A 22,096-nucleotide genomic window follows, 5' to 3' on the forward strand; every position below is an offset into this window, starting at 1 on the left:
GCCATGGAAACCAAAAAATAAAAATTTGAATAAATTCATTATTAAAAGGAGAATTGGAGACGAGTATTCGATTAATCGTCAGTCATCAATTTACAGATAATAAATAATATACATAAAAGAATACAAAAATTAAGTCGAATAAATAGGCCAGTGGCATTTGGCAATACAAGTTGTATATATGTATAGAAGCCTATATAATATAAAATATAAATTGAAAAATTTTCAGAGTAAGTATTGTATATTAAAACTGGTAACCAACATTTTATCGCATTAACGAATGATCACCTAAATAAATAATTAAAGATGACAAAGAGACTCTAGACATTTTAAACAGTTGTATAATCATTGTATAGGTAGGTGAAGGTGGGGCAGAACTGTACTACTAACTTCTAGGCACTGTAAAACTCACAACATTTGAAAAATTTGAAACTGGATTGTGTAAATATATCACAAATATAGTTAGCTTCAATAATATTGAACCATTTTCAAAAAAACTTAACGTAAACTAAAAAAAAAATCCAAATTTTGAAAGTACCAAAAAATACGATTTTGATGAACAAAATGTTGTAGGGTAGTTCTTTACCTTACATAACAAACTTTTTAAAAAACATCTAAACCTAACATGTTTAAATATTCATGTAAGTAACAAAATAATGAAAATAAAATAAACATTAAACTTAATACTTATGTTATAATAAATGGTTAAATATCAAATCAACTATCATTAATCAATTACTATCATTTTTTATATACATAAATTATATATATTTCATAAAACGTTATTTTAAAATATTGTTTAATTTAATTCACATTTAATTTGTTGTATTTAATACAATGTATTTTATTTTTAAACTGTAATGGGTTTACAGTGGTTTATTCGCTTTTCAATATTTTCTTTTGTTTTTATTCCTATTTAGTACATTTATAGTTGTAGAATTATTAAAATTTAAAATTATATTTTATTTATTGAATTATCGAATATTTTAAGTATTTAATTGATTAAACCAGTGGCTCATTTTTCAAAAAACGAATAAGTGTATACATTTTTTCGAAATATTCTGAATTTTTTACAAATAAATAATAGTATGAGAAATAAAGAACTATAAAATTAAGAAAAAACATGTAAAAGTGTATACCATTTAAAAAAAAAGATTTTTATTAGTTTAGTATACGTTTTTGAAAAGGATTTTCGTGAAATAGTCTTGTAAGAAGCCAGAATTGGGATTTTAGTTTTCAAGAAATAATCTTTTAAGAATAAGAACAGGCCTCAATGGTTAATGTTTAAACTGCCGCCTTATCCTATCTGGAGTTTACCATCAGTGCGCGCGATAATGCACGATAACACGGCGAGTCTCGAACTTTGGACTCCTTCCCCCCCATGCCCACGACCTGGACTGTTCGGACGTCGTCTCCGTGCCGCCAGTCTGTTTGCGTTCCAACGGTGCCGATACACAGCGGCCCGTGCGCCTAGTTATTGTGATATCCGTGTGTGTGGCGTGTGCCGTGGCATTTTTTGTTGCTGTGTTGTACGTTGTTGAACTTGGGACGACACTAGTTGTGCGTGGTAGCTGTCGTCGTGTGTTTGATCGCTGTTCGAAGGATTTGGTACGTTCGTGCAGTGGTACCTAGGGTGAGTTAATCCGACAACCGCGTGGGCGACATACTCATTGCTCACGGAGAGACATAAATTTACGGTGTAAACTCCATCGTTTGTTGTGCATCGTGCCTAATTAATCGGGTCATCGAATGCGCATACCCTGTCGGGCTGATAATTGTAATTTGAACGTTGTCGCGTTGTCCGTTAAACTTTGAGCAATTATTCGTCAGTGTCGCCGCCGCCGCCGTGAGGTCATTGACCATTGTGCCGCCGCCGCCGCCGTCAACAGCTGATGTCGCGGCGTTATCACCTACCACCGCCGCCGACGTTGTCATATTTGTAATATCTCGACGAGTATCATCGCCATCACCGCTGTGGTATCGTACTATCATTATTATTGTTTTATATTTTTATCCTTGTCCATGGGACATATTGTTTTTTTTTTGTAAAATTATAATCATTATTCGCTGACCGACAAAGAGACGTCTTTGACGGCAGCAACTCTGTACAATATTTATTCACGTGCATTGTTATTATTTCATCTATATTATATATTATATATTATTATTGTAAAGCAGCTATTGTGTTAGCATTTATTATCAAGAACTCAGCGTCACCTCACCCCCATACCAGCGCGAGTCGTCGTAGCTAACCGCCATATATCGTAGGAGTTACGTCGGAGTAGAACATTTTGGTAGCAGAGCGTGGTTGATGGACCTGGGTTAGGGTCCAAGTAGCGTTGTATATGGGTCTGTTGTTGTGTGATAGTATTATATCGTATTATTAAATTATATTACATCGATTAATATTGAATTGTAAATGTTACAGTAGTCGTACATTTGTTTATTTTACGTACATATTTATTGGTTATTATTTCTTTGCGGCCTAGGTATTGTGGTAACTGTAATTTTCAGGTGGATATTTTCTCGTTGTGGGTAGGTTGGTTGTAATTTTATTTAGTCAAAATGGGAGACGACCAAGAACGTGCGCAGCGGCTGCGAGATCGTGCTATTACCAAGCGAACCACAGTTGTGTCACAAATTCGAGGTATCCATGCTCAAGGTTCACGTGCATTATTGGATTCGACATTGGTGTCTGACTTCCAGCACGCAGCAGTCGATCTCGATGCGTTGTGGATCCAGTTCAGGACAGAGGACGATTCTGTATTGAATCATCTTAGTGATTTAGGTGAACTCAACGACTATTCTCCGGATTTGCCAGGTGAAGTGCGTAACCTCATCACTACGTCGAAATCTATGATCAGTCAACTCACACCATCTGGCGCTGAGCTTATTGATCTATCTTACCTTAAGAACCAGGTTGATAAGCGTCAAAACGTTAGTCATCAGGGTGGTTCATCGTCGTCGTCCACCTCCATCCCATCATCTCGTTTACCCGAAATACCCTTGCCTATATATGATGGTGATTTTCACCAGTGGCCTACATTTCGCGATCAATTCCGCGCAAATATCGATTCAAGGCCCATACCTAAGGCGGACAAAATGTATTATCTAGTTGGCTGCTTACGTGGGGTGGCTTCTGATGCCATACGTGGCATACCGATGTCTGAAGACAACTATGACCTGGCTTGGTCAACAATTGAACACCGGTTCAATAGGCCACGATTAGTCGCCATGTCGTTAATTGACAAACTGTTCCAATTACCCGTGTCCACTCACGAATCATTGACAGACTTAAATACATTTGTCAGTAAATTCAGCGAAGGCCTCTCCCTATTAAAATCACTAAAAATTCCGGACTCGGGTTCCTTCGTATTGTTTTCAATGGCTTTTCGCTGTTTACCAATCGCAACTAGGGAACTGTTCGAAACTACTGTCACGAATCAGGGTGACTATCCGACTATTGATGCATTACTGGCGTGCATTCAGTCTCGAGTGTCAACGTTGGAAATTATTGGTGATTCGAAACCAGGAACCGCGAATTCACAGTCGAAGTCGTATCGTCCGTCGAACCGTAAGGGAGATCGCTCCAGTCATTCTGGCTACTCACATGCTGCATCATTGCTTACAACGAAGTCTGGAAAATCTTGTCCATGCGGCACGGCAAGTCATACCTTGGACTCCTGTAGTCAATTTGTGTCGTGGGCAATCGAAGAACGTAGTAAATGGATGCGTGATCACAGTTTATGTTTCAACTGCTTTAGCGATTCTCACTGGTCTAACAAGTGTCGGTCAAAACCAAGTTGCAAGCAATGCTCTCGGAACCATCACACCTTGTTACACATGGGTGGACGCAGTACCAAGGAAAAGGTTCCTGAATCCAAAGCTAACTCCTCCTTGTGTGCATCTCAACCGATGTCCGCCACTTCTACATCATGTTCAGTGATGCTGGGAACAGCGCTTGTCCACGTGCGTGACCGTTCCGGTACATGGCAGACGATGCGTGCATTGGTTGATTGTGCTTCACAAATAAGCGCTGTTACGGTATCATGCGCGGACCGCCTTGGTTTAAAACGCTCTAGCTGGACTGCGCCTGTTACTGGTTTAGCTGGGCATCCTGTTTCTAGTGTAATGGGCCGAATTGACTGCATCGTCCAGCCCCGGTTTGCACCTGAACCATCGTTGGCCATTCAAGCTTGGGTATTGCCGTCCATCACTGGAGATATGCCCCATAAAACATTGAGTTCTGCCATTAAGGATAAGTTCTCAAATCTTGCCCTGGCTGACCCTTCATTCTACGTCGCATCTAGTGTGGACATGCTGCTGGGTGCTGACATATACGCCACTATTATGAATGGCCATAAAATTGAAATTGACTCTTCTCTTCCTTCGGCATTCAATTCGGTATTTGGTTGGATACTAATTGGACCTGTTCCACATACCATCATCGAGCCACTTCATGCGCTTCCGGTATCGCTGACCGTATCCATTGAGGAGCAGATGAACAAATTTTGGAACATCGAAGAACCTGAAGCGGCTCCAGATGCGTTCACCGATGAAGGGAAGTGTGAGTCCATATTCACGAACGAATGTGTGCGGCTACCATCTGGTCGTTTCTCTGTTCCTTTACCGTTTCGAGTCCCTGTTTCACCAACAACATTTGCTGGTTCTCGTTCAATGGCAGTCAAGCGTTTTGAGTCATTGGAGAGGAAGCTATTGTCTAATCCATCTTTGCAGACACTATATACGAATTTTATGGGCGAATATTTGGCATTAGGTCATATGTCGGCCGCGACCACGCCCGGTCATTATTTTGTCCTTCATCATGCAATTTATAAGGCAGATGATGGTGACGCAAAGATCCGTGTGGTGTTCGATGCGTCTGCGCGATGTTCAGCCGGACCGTCGTTGAATAGTTGTTTGCTTCCAGGGCAGAAGCTCCAACAGGACCTAATCGATGTCCTAACGCGATTTCGCATTTACCCACATGCATTCACGGCGGACATCTGCAAAATGTACCGTCAAATCCAAGTGCTACCAGAGTACCGCAAGTACCAGCACATTCTGTGGCGATCATCTCCACATGACCAGCTTGTTGAGTATCAGTTAAATACCGTCACGTATGGAGTGACGTGTGCTCCATTCCTGGCCATACGCGTGCTTCAGTCAATTGCTGAAACTGATTGCGTCGACGCCGATCATGTCCGTGATGCCTTGCTGTACCAGACATACGTCGACGATATCTGCGTAGGAGCGGATTCAGTTGAAGGAGCTTTGGAGTTCCAATCGTCTTTACAGCGTATTCTCGTAAAATCTGGGCTCGAACTTAAAAAATGGTCCAGCAACACTCATGAAATTTTGACGTCCGTGCCGGCAGCTGATCGGGTAAGCACGCCGTTACCATTCCACGATTCCGAAGATGTAGGAACAAAGGTACTGGGATTGCAATGGAACCCTAACGAAGATTTTTTCAGTTGTGCGTTGCGCTTTAAACCATCTCCAGTATTCACTAAACGTGGCGTGTTGTCAATGGTAGCCAGAATTTTCGACCCGTTGGGGTTATTCGGCCCGACAATTTTTCGGGCAAAATGCATCATGCAGCGAACGTGGCAACTAGGATTGACGTGGGATGAACCATTGCCTCCTGAAATCCATGCTGATTGGTCCTCGTTTCTGTCCGATCTGCCATCTTTATCGACGATTCGAGTCGCACGCCACTTCAGCACATTCGGACAATCGTCATGCTATCTGTTGGGATTTTGCAACGCTTCGCAGCTTGGATATGCCGCGGTCGTATATATGTTGTCAGCCGATTCATCAAGTGTTCAACCTGCTGTTCTCGTCGGGTCTAAGACTAAGCTTGCTCCGATGAAACCGTTAACAATACCACGACTGGAGCTGAACGCCGCAGTGTTACTTGCCCGGTGGCTTGGGCGCATCAAGCGAATATTGGATCCTCATCTCAAAATTATTGGGACTTACTGCTGGACCGACTCGATGATAGTCCTGTCCTGGTTAACGGTCCCTCATACTTCGTTCAAAGTGTATGTGTCCAATCGTATCCATCAGATCCGCACCATAATGCCTGACTGTAAGTGGAGCCATATTGAGTCGACAAACAACCCTGCCGATTGTGCGTCAAGAGGTGTGATGCCTTCAGAACTCACCAAGCTATCCCTCTATTGGCAAGGTCCTGCAATTCTTCGGGCCAATGATAAATCTCGTAACACCCATGCCACTATGCAGCCTACCTGAAGTATTACCAGTGTCTCTCACAACTCGAACCGACCCGCATGACTGTAATGACGAATGGTTCAACCGTTTTTCCTCATATGACCGCATGATTCGCGTCACCACCATATTGCACCGTTTCATCAACCGACGGTGTCGTCGTTGTGTCCTAGAACCAATTCCCACGAAGGGTCTGAGTCTAGTTGAGGTTGACTGTGCAACTCGTAGTATTATCAGAGAGTCGCAACGTATTCACTTCTCTGACCTATTACGTGAGTTATCTTCTGGGGATAGAGTATCCTCAAAACCGTTGGCTCGTTTAGCTCCGTTCGTCGACGATGTTGGAATCATTCGAGTTGGTGGCCGCCTTCGTCATTCCACCCTATCGTACAAGTGTAAACACCCAATGTTAATTGCCAAACGCTCCCATCTAGCGCTATTGATTTGTCGTCGGTGGCATCGCCTGACATGCCACTCCGGCCCCCGTGTCATGATATCACTCATTTTACGCCAATACTGGATCATCGCCATTCGCTCGGTTGTACATGAAGTGGTGACAAAATGTTCTGTTTGCGTTCGTTTAGCTGCAAAACCTCCTCAACCTTTGATGGCGGATCTTCCTGCTGCACGTGTGCAACAAGTCCGTCCATTCGCCCGAGTCGGCGTGGACTATGCTGGCCCTCTACAAATGAGAGAGTTAAAGCTTCGGAAATCTCGGAGCTATAAGGTGTACATAGCGGTGTTCGTCTGTTTTTCTATAAAGGCGGTCCACCTTGAAGTGGTGTCGGATTTGTCAACTGATGCCTTCTTGGCAGCGTTTGACCGTTTTGTCGGCCATCGTGGACTCCCCAGTGATGTATACTCTGACTGCGGAACAAACTTCATAGGTGCTGACAAGCAACTGCAAGCGCTTATTAACAGCCCACAAGGTCAGCTCGCCATTGATACCAACTCTCGTCCACATTGTAAATGGCATTTTAACCCCCCCAGTGCTCCGCATTTTGGTGGGTTATGGGAGGCGGCTGTCCGGTCCACTAAGCGTCTGCTGGTTCGCACAATGAGCACCCACGTCTTCACCTACGAAGAATTCAGTACTGTCTTGATCCGCATCGAAGCCGTCCTCAACTCTCGACCACTGACGCCCGCATCCACAGACCCTCATGATTTGGAATGTCTCACGCCTGGGCATTTCCTCATTGGACAACCACTGCTCGCTGTTCCACCTCGTTCCAACCCAGATGCTACCCGTAATTTGACAAACCGGTGGAAGTTACTAGATCAGTGCCATCAAGCATTTTGGAAACGTTGGTCATCGGAGTACTTGACAACGCTCCAACAACGCACTAAATGGACAGATCGCGTCCCTAACCTTAAGGTCAACGACATGGTCGTCGTGGTTGACAATCAAGCACCTCCTTTATTTTGGCGTCTCGGTCGCATCATTGAACTGGTGCCAGGATCCGACGGAACCGTGCGAGTTGCGTCGGTGTTAACGCAACAGGGACGCATTACACGACCAGTAGTTAAATTGGTTGTGCTACCGACCGACTGAAAATGTAAATTATCCCAACCCCCAAACGATTTAATATTTGCCTGTTTGTTATTTGAGTATTACTAATTATACGTGCATGAATCTCACACTTCAATATGACACTTACATGCTATGGTCAACACTACTGACATATGTGGCGGTTCACCTGCGATGTCCCCGCTGAGGGGGGTTGGGGGAGCTGTATACTGTACTGCTTTGTTCAAACGTGTTTTGTATTGGTTTGTTCAATAATTTTATTATTTAAATTGTATAATTATTCCTGTATTTTGTCCATCATTATTTTATATTATGTGTGTATTATTATTCCCTTCCATTTTTTATACGTCAGTATTATATTATATTCTATTTTTTGTTTTACACTATTATACACCTCCGTGCCTTTTTTTCTTTTGTATTATATAAATTAGGTTCAACATCATCGGCGGCATTTCCACAATGACAAGCGGAGCTTCCCATGGGGGAGAATGTTTAAACTGCCGCCTTATCCTATCTGGAGTTTACCATCAGTGCGCGCGATAATGCACGATAACACGGCGAGTCTCGAACTTTGGACTCCTTCCCCCCCATGCCCACGACCTGGACTGTTCGGACGTCGTCTCCGTGCCGCCAGTCTGTCTGCGTTCCAACGGTGCCGATACACAGCGGCCCGTGCGCCTAGTTATTGTGATATCCGTGTGTGTGGCGTGTGCCGTGGCATTTTTTGTTGCTGTGTTGTACGTTGTTGAACTTGGGACGACACTAGTTGTGCGTGGTAGCTGTCGTCGTGTGTTTGATCGCTGTTCGAAGGATTTGGTACGTTCGTGCAGTGGTACCTAGGGTGAGTTAATCCGACAACCGCGTGGGCGACATACTCATTGCTCACGGAGAGACATAAATTTACGGTGTAAACTCCATCGTTTGTTGTGCATCGTGCCTAATTAATCGGGTCATCGAATGCGCATACCCTGTCGGGCTGATAATTGTAATTTGAACGTTGTCGCGTTGTCCGTTAAACTTTGAGCAATTATTCGTCAGTGTCGCCGCCGCCGCCGTGAGGTCATTGACCATTGTGCCGCCGCCGCCGCCGTCAACAGCTGATGTCGCGGCGTTATCACCTACCACCGCCGCCGACGTTGTCATATTTGTAATATCTCGACGAGTATCATCGCCATCACCGCTGTGGTATCGTACTATCATTATTATTGTTTTATATTTTTATCCTTGTCCATGGGACATATTGTTTTTTTTTTTGTAAAATTATAATCATTATTCGCTGACCGACAAAGAGACGTCTTTGACGGCAGCAACTCTGTACAATATTTATTCACGTGCATTGTTATTATTTCATCTATATTATATATTATATATTATTATTGTAAAGCAGCTATTGTGTTAGCATTTATTATCAAGAACTCAGCGTCACCTCACCCCCATACCAGCGCGAGTCGTCGTAGCTAACCGCCATATATCGTAGGAGTTACGTCGGCGTAGAACAGTTAAAGTAAAGACGTCATTTGACGTTTAAGATATTTGTGTTAAAATAGTAAAGACGTCAATTGACGTCCCTGTTTTTTTTTAATAAAGTAGTAAATTGACATTAATGACATTTTTTTAATTAAAATTGTATTATTTTGGTTTTTATTTTAGAATTAAACTAATTCGATTTAAAAAAAAAAATAAATACGCCTTTTGAAGAACAAAATTTTATTAACTTAAATAAAGAATCACTTTTTGTAAAACAATACCCTAATACATTTGTATTTCATAATATTATAACAGAATTAATCGAATTAAATTAGTTATAATAAACTTAAATAAAAAATGATTATAAAGTATTTTGGCGGCTAACACAGTTTTAGTCAAAATCCGATAATATTTTGTTTAACTAAAATAACATATTACTTTTAAAGACAAAAAAATCATACCTATATAGCTGTTACTGAATAAATAATATTGTTTATTCAGCTTGGAAATCGAATGGTTAGAGAACCAATGGGTTATAAAAAAACATGAGAAATAATATTTTGTTCAACTGATTGTGTATTGTTAAGATTGTTTTCATTTTATTCTATCCTATCATAATGTTCTTTATTAAGTATAATTTAATTTCTATTACAATTCTAGTTGTTGCGATTTGGGTTATGCCTACTTCAGCAGATCTATTATATAGTATGTTTTAATTTATTAATTTAGAATAATTATTTTTTTATTTTTATTTTTATTTGGTTATTATTTATCATGAATGACTTGTATAATTTTTTAGAATTAATTACTAAACCAAAACAAATTATTTATTATTTATATTATCTATAGTACTCTAAAAACTAACTAAACATATAACTTTTGTTTTCTTACATTTCTTATTTTTTCATATTATGATATAGATAATAAAAATATTATACCTAAATAATATGTTTTAAAAAGTATACATATAACTGCTGTATAATTTATAACTTTGAAGAAAACATGAAGTATTTTTTACATTATATTTGTATAGAATAATTCCAGTATATTCTTTAATTTATACTAACTAGTCATTAAAAATTGTACGTTATATATATGTGTGTAGTCTTATGAAAATTATTTTATCGTAATTTTGCAGTAAATAATATACAAAATAAACTAATGCATTTTTTTTTTTTTTTTTAGATCATTGTTCTAGTAATATATATTTTTTTTAATGAATCATTAGCAATGGCTGTGAATTTAATGCATGTGCAATGTGTGTATTTATTTTCTACACCTTATAAGAAAAATCTGTTTTGTCTCATTTATGGTTCAAATACAAAATCTTATTATTCTTATTTTGTTAATTTTCACATATTTTTGTGTTACACAACAGGCTTATGTAATCTATCTGGAAGAAATTATATTAATATAGAAGTTAAGATATATTAATTTTATTAGTTTTAATTAGTATTATTATTTTTGTTATTGATATTTTATAAATAAATTTTAATTACTAATTTCAACATTTTATTTATCATACATTGCATTTTTTCAGTGAATATTATAATATATATTTTGCCTGCATTAAATTCACAACTTTGATTACCAGTAAATATATTGTAACTTGAAAGGTTGTGATATAAAATATTATTAAAAAAAATCAAAAGGTTTATATTATGGCTTATTATAATTGAGATTTATGGCTTTCTGGCCATTACCCCAAAGTTATGGCTTTCTGGTCATTACCCCAAAGAACTACATTTTGAAAACAAAAATCAATATCGATTTTTAATTATTGGTGATTACATTTAAAAAAAAAACACACAATGTATTGATTGTGTTTTCTTTGAATTCTTTGAAATTATTATTAAAATATAATAAGTGCGTAATTATTTCATATAACCACTCATATATATACATTTTAAGAAACTATATATTGTGAAATTATCAATTATTTAGAACAATAGTAAACAAATTTTAAAAATAATCACTATATATTTTAATTTAACTATAATGATCCTTAAAATATAGATTTAGTGGATTTTGGTTTCGTTCATTAAATAATATTGAACCATCAAATCACTTTAATTAATTATTTCATTAATTTATTTTATACATCACCACAAATTAATTTAATTTATTTTTTTTAAATTTTAAAATACAATAGCTCTTCTTAAGGATTATCTTAAATTTCAAAGTAAGGATTTATTTATATTTTGTTATTATTAAGTACTATTCATTTTTGGAATACATTATTAGACATAGTTATAACTGCTATACACATTAATTATTATGGTCTTAATGGCAAATTGAAGTTATTTTGATTTTAAATATATTATGCATGTGTTGTTGATGAACAGATACAAGTTCACAAAAATTAATTTTTATTACCTACTATTATGAATAGTTAAAACCAATTAACTGTCTTTCGAACAAAATAAAATTTCTGAAACATCAATATTATTAGCTGAAAAAACCAATAAGTAATGTTATATTCATACCTATAATTTTATTCAACAAACAGTAACTGTATTCACCCTTTATTCAAGTACAATCATAATGCAAAAGATAACATATTTAGTAGTTTTTTATTAAAATACAAAATATATAGGTAAGAATCATGATCGTTATTGAATTACTATATTCGCTATCTCTATACTAAGTTCCTAGTTTAGCGTTATAAAATAATATAAAATAATATAATATGTCATACTAGTTACCTTCATTGAATTATGATCTGTATACTATATACTTGTATAATACAATAAAATTTCAGATGATGTTGGTACAGATAGGAATGCAGTTATCGAGAGTGAGTATTTGTAACAAAATAATTTTTAACAGGTTTAACTTTTTGTTGCAATATATACTTGAGTTAATACGAATTTCATAATTTAAAGATTTTAAGATTCTGCAAAAAAAGCAATAAAAAATATTCAAAACTGTAATATTATGTAATCACTATTATTTATTTATTTAAAATATATAGGTAAAAATCATGATCGTTATTGAATTACTATATTTGCTATCTCTATACTAAGTTCCTAGTTTAGCGTTATAAAATTATATAAAATAATATAATATGTCATACTAGTTAGGTACCTTCATTGAATTATGATCTGTATACTATATACTTGTATAATACAATAAAATTTCAGATGATGTTGCTACACCTATGGGTGCAAATATCGAGTGTGAGTATTTGTAACAAAATAATTTTTAATAGGTTTAACTTTTTGTTGCAATATATACTTGAGTTAATACGAATTTCATAATTTAAAGATTTTAAGATTCTGCAAAAAAAGCAATAAAAAATATTCAAAACTGTAATATTATGTAATCACTATTATTGAATTATTAATATGAATTGAAAACAACACAATGTTTTACGATTAGTTCTGTTAATTTAAAAATTTAAATAATATACATAAAAACTACAATACTTAAAATATTAAAATCTTCAAAGCAAATAGCTTGACGATTATGAAAATAAAAATTGTATTATAATTTATTGATTTTATTTATTTATAGCGAATTTAAGTATGTATTTTTGTTAATTAATTTACTAAATAATATTTCTAACATTCTTTTTTTAATAATAAAAATAAATCTTTAAATGTGTTAAGTAATTATGATACTGTAAAAAAAAAAACTTTTTATTCGATTAAACACTAGTTTGTGTTCTTAAACACTTGTTGAATGTATTTTTTCGTCTGTAAGATTTATAAATAATCCTACCAGAAACAAGTTGTCTGGTACTGCTTTTGAAAAGCTAATATTTTTTAAAAGAAATAACTTGCATACAAATACAATACACTAACAATTTTGAAATCTGTGACTATTATTGGGAATTATAAATTGAATATAGATTATATAGGTACCACAATTACATTTATTAATTCATGAATTATTACCAATGTATTTATTGTTATTATTAGTTTATTGATTATTTGTTTATAGCTTTAAATTGACTTCTTATCTAAAAATGTACCTATATAAATCATGATTATTAATTGCGTTGTAGAAAAGTCTGCAATTATAATTACTATAGAAATATTGACTTGTTTTATTATTGTCTATGTTGAATTTTTAAAATATATATCTAAGTATATATTATACCTAATAAATATGTATATACCATAATATGATTCTATAAAGATAAGTACCTATCTTTTATCTATAGTATTGCAATAGAGATTTTAATTTTACATTTCACCTTGATAGGTATATTATATTAAATTGTGTGTACATTTTAATATTTACTAAGAATTTTATTAAATACTACCTAATGTAAAAAATTCTATATGTGTATATAAATATTTTTGTTTTATAGACCAATTGACCCGTACGTATTTATTTTTATATTTGTCTTATGTTGTTTTATAATGAACGTTCTAGATAGTTTTGGTTTAAAACGTCTTATATCCCCAGTGTGCCGACCTGTCTATTAGAAAAGTTCACTCTGCGAGTGTGCTAAATTAGACGTATTTTTATACTATGTAATAAACATGTATTTTCATATTAAACTATGTTCAGTTATAAGTTATAACAAATAATAATTTAATATCTTAATATCAACAATCATAACTGTGTATTTATAACTGGTGGATGGAAAAACAGAACTAGATATGGGGTTTTAAGTTTTTCTAAACTTAAAAATCTAATTATTATTGAATTTTAAATTATTGTCCATTATTCATTTCACACAATTCGTGACCTTTAAGTAATTACTTTGATTGTAAGTCAATGCATGGGTTTTTGATAAAAAATTAGTTAAGGTATATCAGGAATATTGTTATCCTTTGACGTATGAATTTTATGTACCTACTTAATTTGGTACATAAGATTTAAAATTATAGGAAAACCGATAATTATAAAATTTAAAACTATTCTAAAAATTAAGTCGATTTTAAAATAGAATATTTAAGGAATAAATGGATAAAAAAAAAATAAAAAAAAACTTCCAAATAATAAGAATCATGTTTATAAGTAAATATAGGTAACTATTAAATAATTAAGCGTGTTAATTATTTGTTAGTTTATAATTTTTAAAATTTGATAGTTTATTTTTCTTATTAATCCCAACTAAATATTATTATTAAATTTTTTACAGAAGAAAAATTAAGTTAGTAAAATTTTTATTATTATTTTTATATTTTATTTAAATGTTATTGTAATTAGTATAAAATAATCATACATAATATACATACATTTTTTTTATTTTTAGACCGATTAACCAGTACGTAATTTTTTGGTTTTTTTTATATTATTGCGTGTTATGATATTATTTTATAACATAAAATAATACATTTTGTGTTACTCAAAGCATAATTTATAAATTGTTTTTTTTTTAACCATTTTAATTTAATTTATACAATGAAAGAATATTATATAAATAAAAAGAATTAAAGTCGTTCACTGATTTCATTTTTTATTTTTATTTGTTATTTATTGTTTGGTTGTCTTAATCGTGGCCATTTATACTGTTTTAAAGAGCACTTTTTTTTAGACCACATAATATAAAATATAACCTCGCTGATTAATGTCTTATAAATGTTTTATTTTTTGAGTGGACTCATGAACGTATTTATTTTATAATGGTATTGTTTTTTTTTCTGTCGGTTACCATTTTTGGGCAGAACAAGTTCTTCGGTATTAAACTTTGGGAGATATTCTGATAAAAAAATTGGATTTTGTTGGTATTTTAGGAGCAGAAGTAATCAATTTATAGTTTTTTTTCTTAATAATCGAGAAAAAAATTAAAACGGAGATTTTTTCAATGATGTGTGGGTTTTTTTTGTGGATTTGTACAAAGTGTTTAAAGAACGTTTTTCTAGAAATATCAATAAATATAAATTTTGAGGGAGATTTTTAGATTCTCACTAGATTTAGTTTGTACATTGGTTTGTTATACGTAGTAATGTATCTGTATTTTTTGTTATGATCGGGAGAAAAAAAATTATAGTGTTATTATAATCGTTTGGTATCTATATGGTTATTAAAAAATAGGATCATCTCCTCTTTAAGTTTGTGTCGTTCATAATGATTCATCACTGAGTGCAAATTTAACACATAAATTAAAGTGAACTAATGGGGTATTTTATGTAAAAATTAAGAATTGAGAGTTAAAAAAAAAATGTATTTAAATATTAATTTTACTATATTGAAAACTGTTTGATATACCTAACTAATAATAATCTTATTACATTTTCTTTCAGAAATAATTGGTACGTAAATTATTATTATTATTTAATTAAAATGTGTTATATTATTCTGTCTAAATTTCAAGTTTTCAAAAATAGATCGTTCAAAGTTCAATGTATAAAATTAAAAGAACATATTTAGTCATGCATCAAAAATCAAAAACCCAGACCTCTAAAACATGAAATGCTAAATTGGATTTTTTAATTATAGTCCCAAATATGTATATAATAATATACATACATAATTATTTATAAGTTACGTTAGATAAGTATGTAGTATTGAAAATCAAAAAAATCTTCCACATTTTAACACTATTGTAAATTTCATATTATTGTATTATGAATAATTTTGGTATATTTTATAATTTTTTCCAGATGATATAAGTAAGTATATTCTACGTTTATTGCCATACATTTACTTTTTACTCTTTTTGAATGTTTAATAAAACACAACTTTTTGTTTTAATGGTTTTCGGTTTTATTAACAATTTATTTCTAATTCTTATTTATATAATATAATATATATTATTAGGAAATACAATCATTTTTTTTATATGCTGTATGATCCAAGAAACAGAGTACATTTTATCACTCATTACCTTTTTAATATTTTTCAATTGTGTTTGTGGGAAATTAAACTACACTTATGGATCATAAATTTCTATGAGTCAAATTTTTTTTTCACTTAAAGTTGTTGCGTGCCAATATCAGAGTTGAATCCAAATGTTATTTAGAATGAAAGTTTACGACTTAATAATGAATAATGTTTTTATTACGTATAAATAAAATACATGTAACTAATATAATAAGTGTCGTGAAAGTGCTCAGGTGTTGATAGCTATGGTATATCTTCCGTTGCTGGTCTTCTAGCTTCCTTTTATATTGTGGTGCGTCTCTTGTTTGCATCGAATCGTAGCCTTCTGGATGAAACCAGGTGTCCTTGTGTTTGTTGTTGCAAATTCGGACCCGGATTTGATAATGTGCAATAATACTATTTAATATATATGCGTTTTCGAAGACTAGGTGACCACACTCATAATTGCATTCTTATTGCAATATAAAAATTGGTGCGCTTACTATTCCGACACGTTTCATCGTCATAGTGGCATATGCAACTCCCTCGACACGAGGCATGGTCATACTAACCTAGCCTTGATATTTCGTAGCCCATAACAAAGTATTTTGTGCACGCGCAACAAAAATTTATTTTTTTTAAACGGCAATACCTGTTTTAAATATCATTTTCTTCGGATTGATCGATTATTTTCAAGTGATTTTGATGTATCAACTTGTATTGTAAACAAAAAATTAGCTAAATTACAGCTAAAAATATAATTTTAAATCTTATTGAATATGAATATTTTTATTAGATTCTGAACGGAGTGATGAATGTATTGATTTTACAATGATGTATGTTTTTTTTTTTGTGTCTGTGTACAGCATAACTAATCGAAATAATGCTTCAATTTCAAACTTCGGGGGTGGTTTCCGATGGAAAAGTGAATATCCCTTGGTGCATTATAGAGGTAAAAAGTAAACATTTTCCAATAGTTTTCAAAAAAATCGAAAAACACAAAATAAAAATGACAGAAAACGGGAGGTTTCGGAAACTTTTCGAAAAATTACTTCTTAAAAGAATAACCCCTATTATCAAAGAAAAAAACATCATCCCAAATACTCAATTTGGATTCCGATCATATCACTCGACAATTCACCAAATACATAGAATTACTGACAAAATATCATCATCATTCGAAAAAAAAGAGCACTGCCCAGGTGTATTCCTAGATATTGCACAAGCATTTGATCGCGTCTGGCATGACGGGTTACTGTTCAAATTAAAATCGTTTCAACCTGCTCCGTATTTCCTCATTCTAAAATCTTATCTTGAAGACCGATACTTCACTGTCAAATTTAACAATTCCTACTCTGCCTACCACAAAATCAAAGCGGGAGTACCCCAGGGAAGCGACCTATCACCAATACTCTATAATATCTACACATCAGATATACCCAAAACAAACCATACTACCCTAGCGACATATGCAGATGATACCGCTATACTAGCATCAAACAACGACCCAAACATAGCCACCCACAATATACAATACCACTTAAATCTAATCTCCAATTGGACTCAAAAATGGAAAATTAAAATAAATGAAAACAAATCAGTCCAAATAAATTTTTCTCTGAAAAAAAACGAATGTCCACAACTTTTTCTCAATAATTCACCAATTACTATCCAAAATGTAACTAAATACCTCGGAGTTCATCTTGATAAAAGACTTACCTGGGCCCAACATATAAAACAGAAAAGAAAACAATCAAACACACGTTTACATCTCCTACGTCCATTATTGTCTCCTTCAATGAATTTAAAAAACAAAATATTAATATATAAGACGATTATTACCCCCCTCTGGTCATATGGTATCCAAATCTGGGGCCAAGCCAAACCATCCAGTATAAGACCCATTCAAGCTTTCCAATCTATATGTCTCAGACAAATAACTGGAGCCCCGTGGTATATGACCAACGACGCATTACATAAAGATCTCCAAATCCCAACAGTCAACGATATAGCAACTCATCATTACAAAAAATTTCACTCCAAACTGCACTCGAACCAAAACCCTCTAATTTCCCGCATGTCCTCTATAACTATCCCTAACAATCCTCCGAGGAGGGTAAAAAGAAAATGGCCAAGAGACGCTCTTGCCTAACGGTCTTATTATGATATAAACCCATCAAATTAAATAGGAGGTACTGTTGATGGACGGTTTTCCCCCCTCAAGATATTCAAGACATTTAATCATTACTATTCACTGTTATCAAATTTACTTATTGCACAAAATGTATAGATTGTAAATATGCTTAAATAAATAAAAAAAAAAATAAATAAATAAAAAAATATTTGTTATTATTCAAAAAGTATAAGTCGTAGATACTTGAAAATTTTACCAGTTATTTAGATTGGCATTTTCTTTACATGATTTAATTTTCAAAATATTTTGAGTTTTTTTGAGCTATTTATAGACAACTGAAATTTTCAATTTTTCTGAAATTTTTTTTTTGAAGTGTCGATAAAATTTTTTTGGCCCAATCAAAATATTTGAAAATATTATACAAAAATCCTCATGTGTTATTCTTATAGTGATTAAAAAATTATAAGAATACATAGGCACAATTTTTTTATTAGCATTTGAAGTTCAAATTTTGACAAAAATTCATCAAAATTATGAATATTTGCAAATTATTTTGTAGTTTAAAATTCATAAAATTGTTTATATTTATATCTAAAGTCTAAGTCAAAATTGATTAACCATGCCCTTTGCAAATGCGTTATAATTGAAAAATAAAATATTTGTTTCAAATTAGAATATATTATGGCAATATTTAAATATAATATATCCTAGACTGACAAATCATCTCCGTTCAGAATCGTTTATCGTATACAATGATACCTATCATTGCATTCAAATTTAACCTACCCTAGTCCGAGGTCCACCCCACCCCCTAATGTACTGCAGAGCGGTACCCACTTACCGAATTTTTTTAATTTGTATGTATTATTTCCTTCTAAACACCGTGATGTAATAAAAATTATTGATACGATTTTAGTGTTTAAATCTTAGTTTAAAAAATTCAACACAAAGTTTTCCATAAGTCTTCAAATAATTTTTAAGAAAACTAACATAATTCTAAGAAAAAAATGTTATGAGCGTTCTGAATTCAAAATTTTTACGAAATCGATAATGATAACAATTTATCCTTAATATATTTTCAGATATTTATTATTATTCAAAAAGTATAAATAATAGATACTTGGAATTTTCACCAGTTATTTTATTTACATAATTTTACTTTTTAAATATTTTGTTTATTCTAAAGCTATTTATAGGCATTTGAAATATTCGTTTTTTCTTAGTTTTAGATTCTGAACGAAGTGATGAATGTATTGATTTTACAATGATGTGTGTGTTTTTTTTTTTTTTTTTTTTTTGTGTCTGTGTACAGCATAACTAGTCGAAATAATGCTCCAATTTCAAACAATGGGGGTGGTTTCCGATGTAAAAGTGAATATCCTTGGTGCATTATAGAGGTAAAAAGTTAACATTTTCCAACAGTTTTCAAAAAAATCGAGAAAAACAAAAAAAAAATGACGGAAAAACGGCAATTTTTACGCAAAACCAGTTTTCGACCAAATCGATTTTTTTTTATGGTTGTAATTCAAAAACTAATTACTGAAAATACTTGAAATTTTCACCAAATGTTAATGTCAGTGATATCCGTATATAGTTAAATTTTCAAAAAATTTTGACTTTTTTTGAGTTATTTATAGACCACTGAAATTTTCGATTTTTTTGAGAAATTTTTTTTAAAGTGTCGATAAAAAATTTTTGGATGACCAAAAAGTTTTGAAAATTTAATACAAGGTTCCTTATGAGTTGTTTTTAATGTAGCTAAAAAAAATTAAAAATCGTTAGTCACAATTTTTTTTTATAAGCGTTTTTAGTTCAAATTTTTACGAAATCTGTCGAAAACGCGAAAATTTGCAAGTAATTTTGAAGTTGAAAAATCATAAAATTTTTTTCTTTTATAACTAAGTTTTGAAAATTTGGTACAAGGTTCTCCATACATTTTTCTTCAAATATCTGTAAAAAAAACTCTACCGGATTCAGACAAAAAATTTTTATGAGTGTTTGAAATTTAAATTTTTACAAAAACCGCGTTAAATAACAGTTTAGCCTCAAACGATTTTTGATATTTGTTATTATTCAAAAAGTATAAGTCGTAGATACTTGAAAATTTTACCAGTTATTAAGATTCGCGTTTTCTTTACGTGATTTAAATTTCAAAATATTTTGACTTTTTTTGAGCTATTTATAGACAACTGAAATTTTCAATTTTTCTGAAAAAATATTTTTGAAGTGTCGATAAAATTTTTTTGGCCCTATCAAAATACTTGAAAATTTAATACAAAGTTCCTCATATGTTATTCTTATAGTGATTAAAAAATTATAAGAATACATAGGCACAATTTTTTTTTATTAGCATTTTAAGTTCAAATTTTGACGAAAATTCGTCAAAATTATGAATATTTGCGAAATATTTGAAGTTGAAAAATCATAAAATTTTTTGTGTTTATAACTAAGGATTAAAAATACAACACTAAGTTTTCCATAAGTTTACCTTCAAGTATCTATAGAGAAAACTCGAAGCATCATTATAGGAAAAATTTTAAGTGCGTTTGAATTTTAAATTTTAACGAAATAGCGTAACGATAACGATTTATCCTCAAACGATTTTAAATATTTGTTATTATTCAAAAAGTATAAGTCGTAGATACTTGAAAATTTTACCAGTTATTAAGATTCGCGTTTTCTTTACGTGATTTAATTTTCAAAATATTTTTTAATATAAGCTGGTTTTTTTAAACCACCTTTTTTACCAACCACTAGAAATTATATCCTATGCTTACAAATCATCTTCGTTCAGAATCGTTTTTCGAATACAATGATAACTATCATTGGATTCAAATTTTACACTCCTATAATATATAATAATGATCCATACGGCACCTAATGTACAGCAGAGTGGTACTCACTTGCCCACTTTTTTTTATTTAAAATACAATTTTGATCATCAAAACATCAAATGGTATGAAAAATAGATCAAATATGTAATTAAGCTCAACAGGAATATAATAGTATAATTTACTAATTAGTAATTTCAAACGATATTACTAAATACAAATATTCTTTTCGAAAAAAAATAACTTATTTTCTTTTCTTTAACTATGTATAGTTCATTTCAAAAAAAAATATTAACTGTATAAACTTGTTTATCTTGTTTTAATAAGAATTACCATTATTTCATATTTCATTAAACATGTATAAATTTGTTATGAATTTTCATAAATTTTAGAATCATGTGACATTGTATAATCATGTGAAAGATATTATTATTATCTATCTAACTTTATAAACATGATAAAAACATACATTAAACAAATTTATATTAATATGTATGATGATAAAAATTAATATAAAACTATCATTTATAGAATATACTGGTACGTATTTTATTTTTTTTTATTATTGTTATGTTGTTTTGTGTGGCACTTTCTTTTTAACATTTTAAATTTTGCGTGGAAAATTTTTAAGTATGTGTCTTTTCATTTCATTTCATGTTTCAAATTGTAGAAATTCTTTTTAAGGGTTGTGTTATTTCAAAAATTGGATCAATAATAATTGGTAAAGTTGGAATAACAATAAAAAATGAGAATGTTTACACGACACCAATTTTCGACAAAATTGATTTTGTTATTCACGATATTACAAAAAGTAAAAACTACAAAACTTTTGATATTTAATTTATTGTATACAACACAATTGAATACATCTTTGATATTTGATGTTATTTTTTTTATTTATCGAAAGATTTTGAATTTTCGAATTTTTTTTTCAATTTAAAAAAGTAGGTTTCATAATATGCAACAACATATTTGTAAAAAAAACTGGTTGATACCATTTATTATAATAAATGTATTCATTAAATATAAATACAATTATATAGTTCCGTTCAAACCGATATGTTGCCAAATTTTAAAAACTATCTCTTCCTTAATATTTTAAAATAATGGTTATTCATAATCATTATTATTGTTCGTAGCTTATTA

At 32.0% G+C, this 22,096-nt stretch overlaps 2 protein-coding genes across 4 annotated transcripts; both read left to right on the forward strand.

Moving 5' to 3' along the window:
• Positions 1-1,446: 1,446 nt before the first annotated feature.
• Positions 1,447-12,543, forward strand: LOC126549227 (uncharacterized). Of its 3 annotated transcripts, none has more exons than XM_050197806.1 (4): positions 1,447-9,928; positions 11,376-11,405; positions 11,985-12,020; positions 12,367-12,543. In XM_050197806.1, the coding sequence occupies exon 1, from the start codon at positions 2,563-2,565 to the stop codon at positions 6,250-6,252; it is 3,690 nt and encodes a 1,229-aa protein (XP_050053763.1). In that variant the 5' UTR covers positions 1,447-2,562; the 3' UTR covers positions 6,253-9,928; positions 11,376-11,405; positions 11,985-12,020; positions 12,367-12,543. The 3 variants fall into 3 exon arrangements, 2 of the variants coding, with proteins under 2 accessions (XP_050053763.1, XP_050053764.1); XR_007603372.1 differs by lacking the exon at positions 1,447-9,928 and adding an exon at positions 10,409-10,420 and having other exon boundaries at positions 12,367-12,519; XM_050197807.1 differs by lacking the exons at positions 11,376-11,405; positions 11,985-12,020; positions 12,367-12,543 and adding exons at positions 10,409-10,481; positions 10,602-11,369.
• Positions 6,338-7,780, forward strand: LOC126554218 (uncharacterized). The gene has a single exon (XM_050209336.1). The coding sequence runs from the start codon at positions 6,338-6,340 to the stop codon at positions 7,778-7,780; it is 1,443 nt and encodes a 480-aa protein (XP_050065293.1).
• Positions 12,544-22,096: the final 9,553 nt, after the last annotated feature.

This window comes from Aphis gossypii, chromosome 1, assembly GCF_020184175.1.
Source record: "Aphis gossypii isolate Hap1 chromosome 1, ASM2018417v2, whole genome shotgun sequence".
In the NCBI taxonomy this organism is placed as follows: domain Eukaryota; kingdom Metazoa; phylum Arthropoda; class Insecta; order Hemiptera; family Aphididae; genus Aphis; species Aphis gossypii.

What these genes read in the sequence shown, in the direction of transcription:
- LOC126549227 (XM_050197806.1), top strand. Translation starts at nt 2,563, where the DNA reads ATGGGAGACGACCAAGAACGTGCGCAGCGGCTGCGAGATCGTGCTATT.
- LOC126554218 (XM_050209336.1), top strand. Translation starts at nt 6,338, where the DNA reads ATGATTCGCGTCACCACCATATTGCACCGTTTCATCAACCGACGGTGT.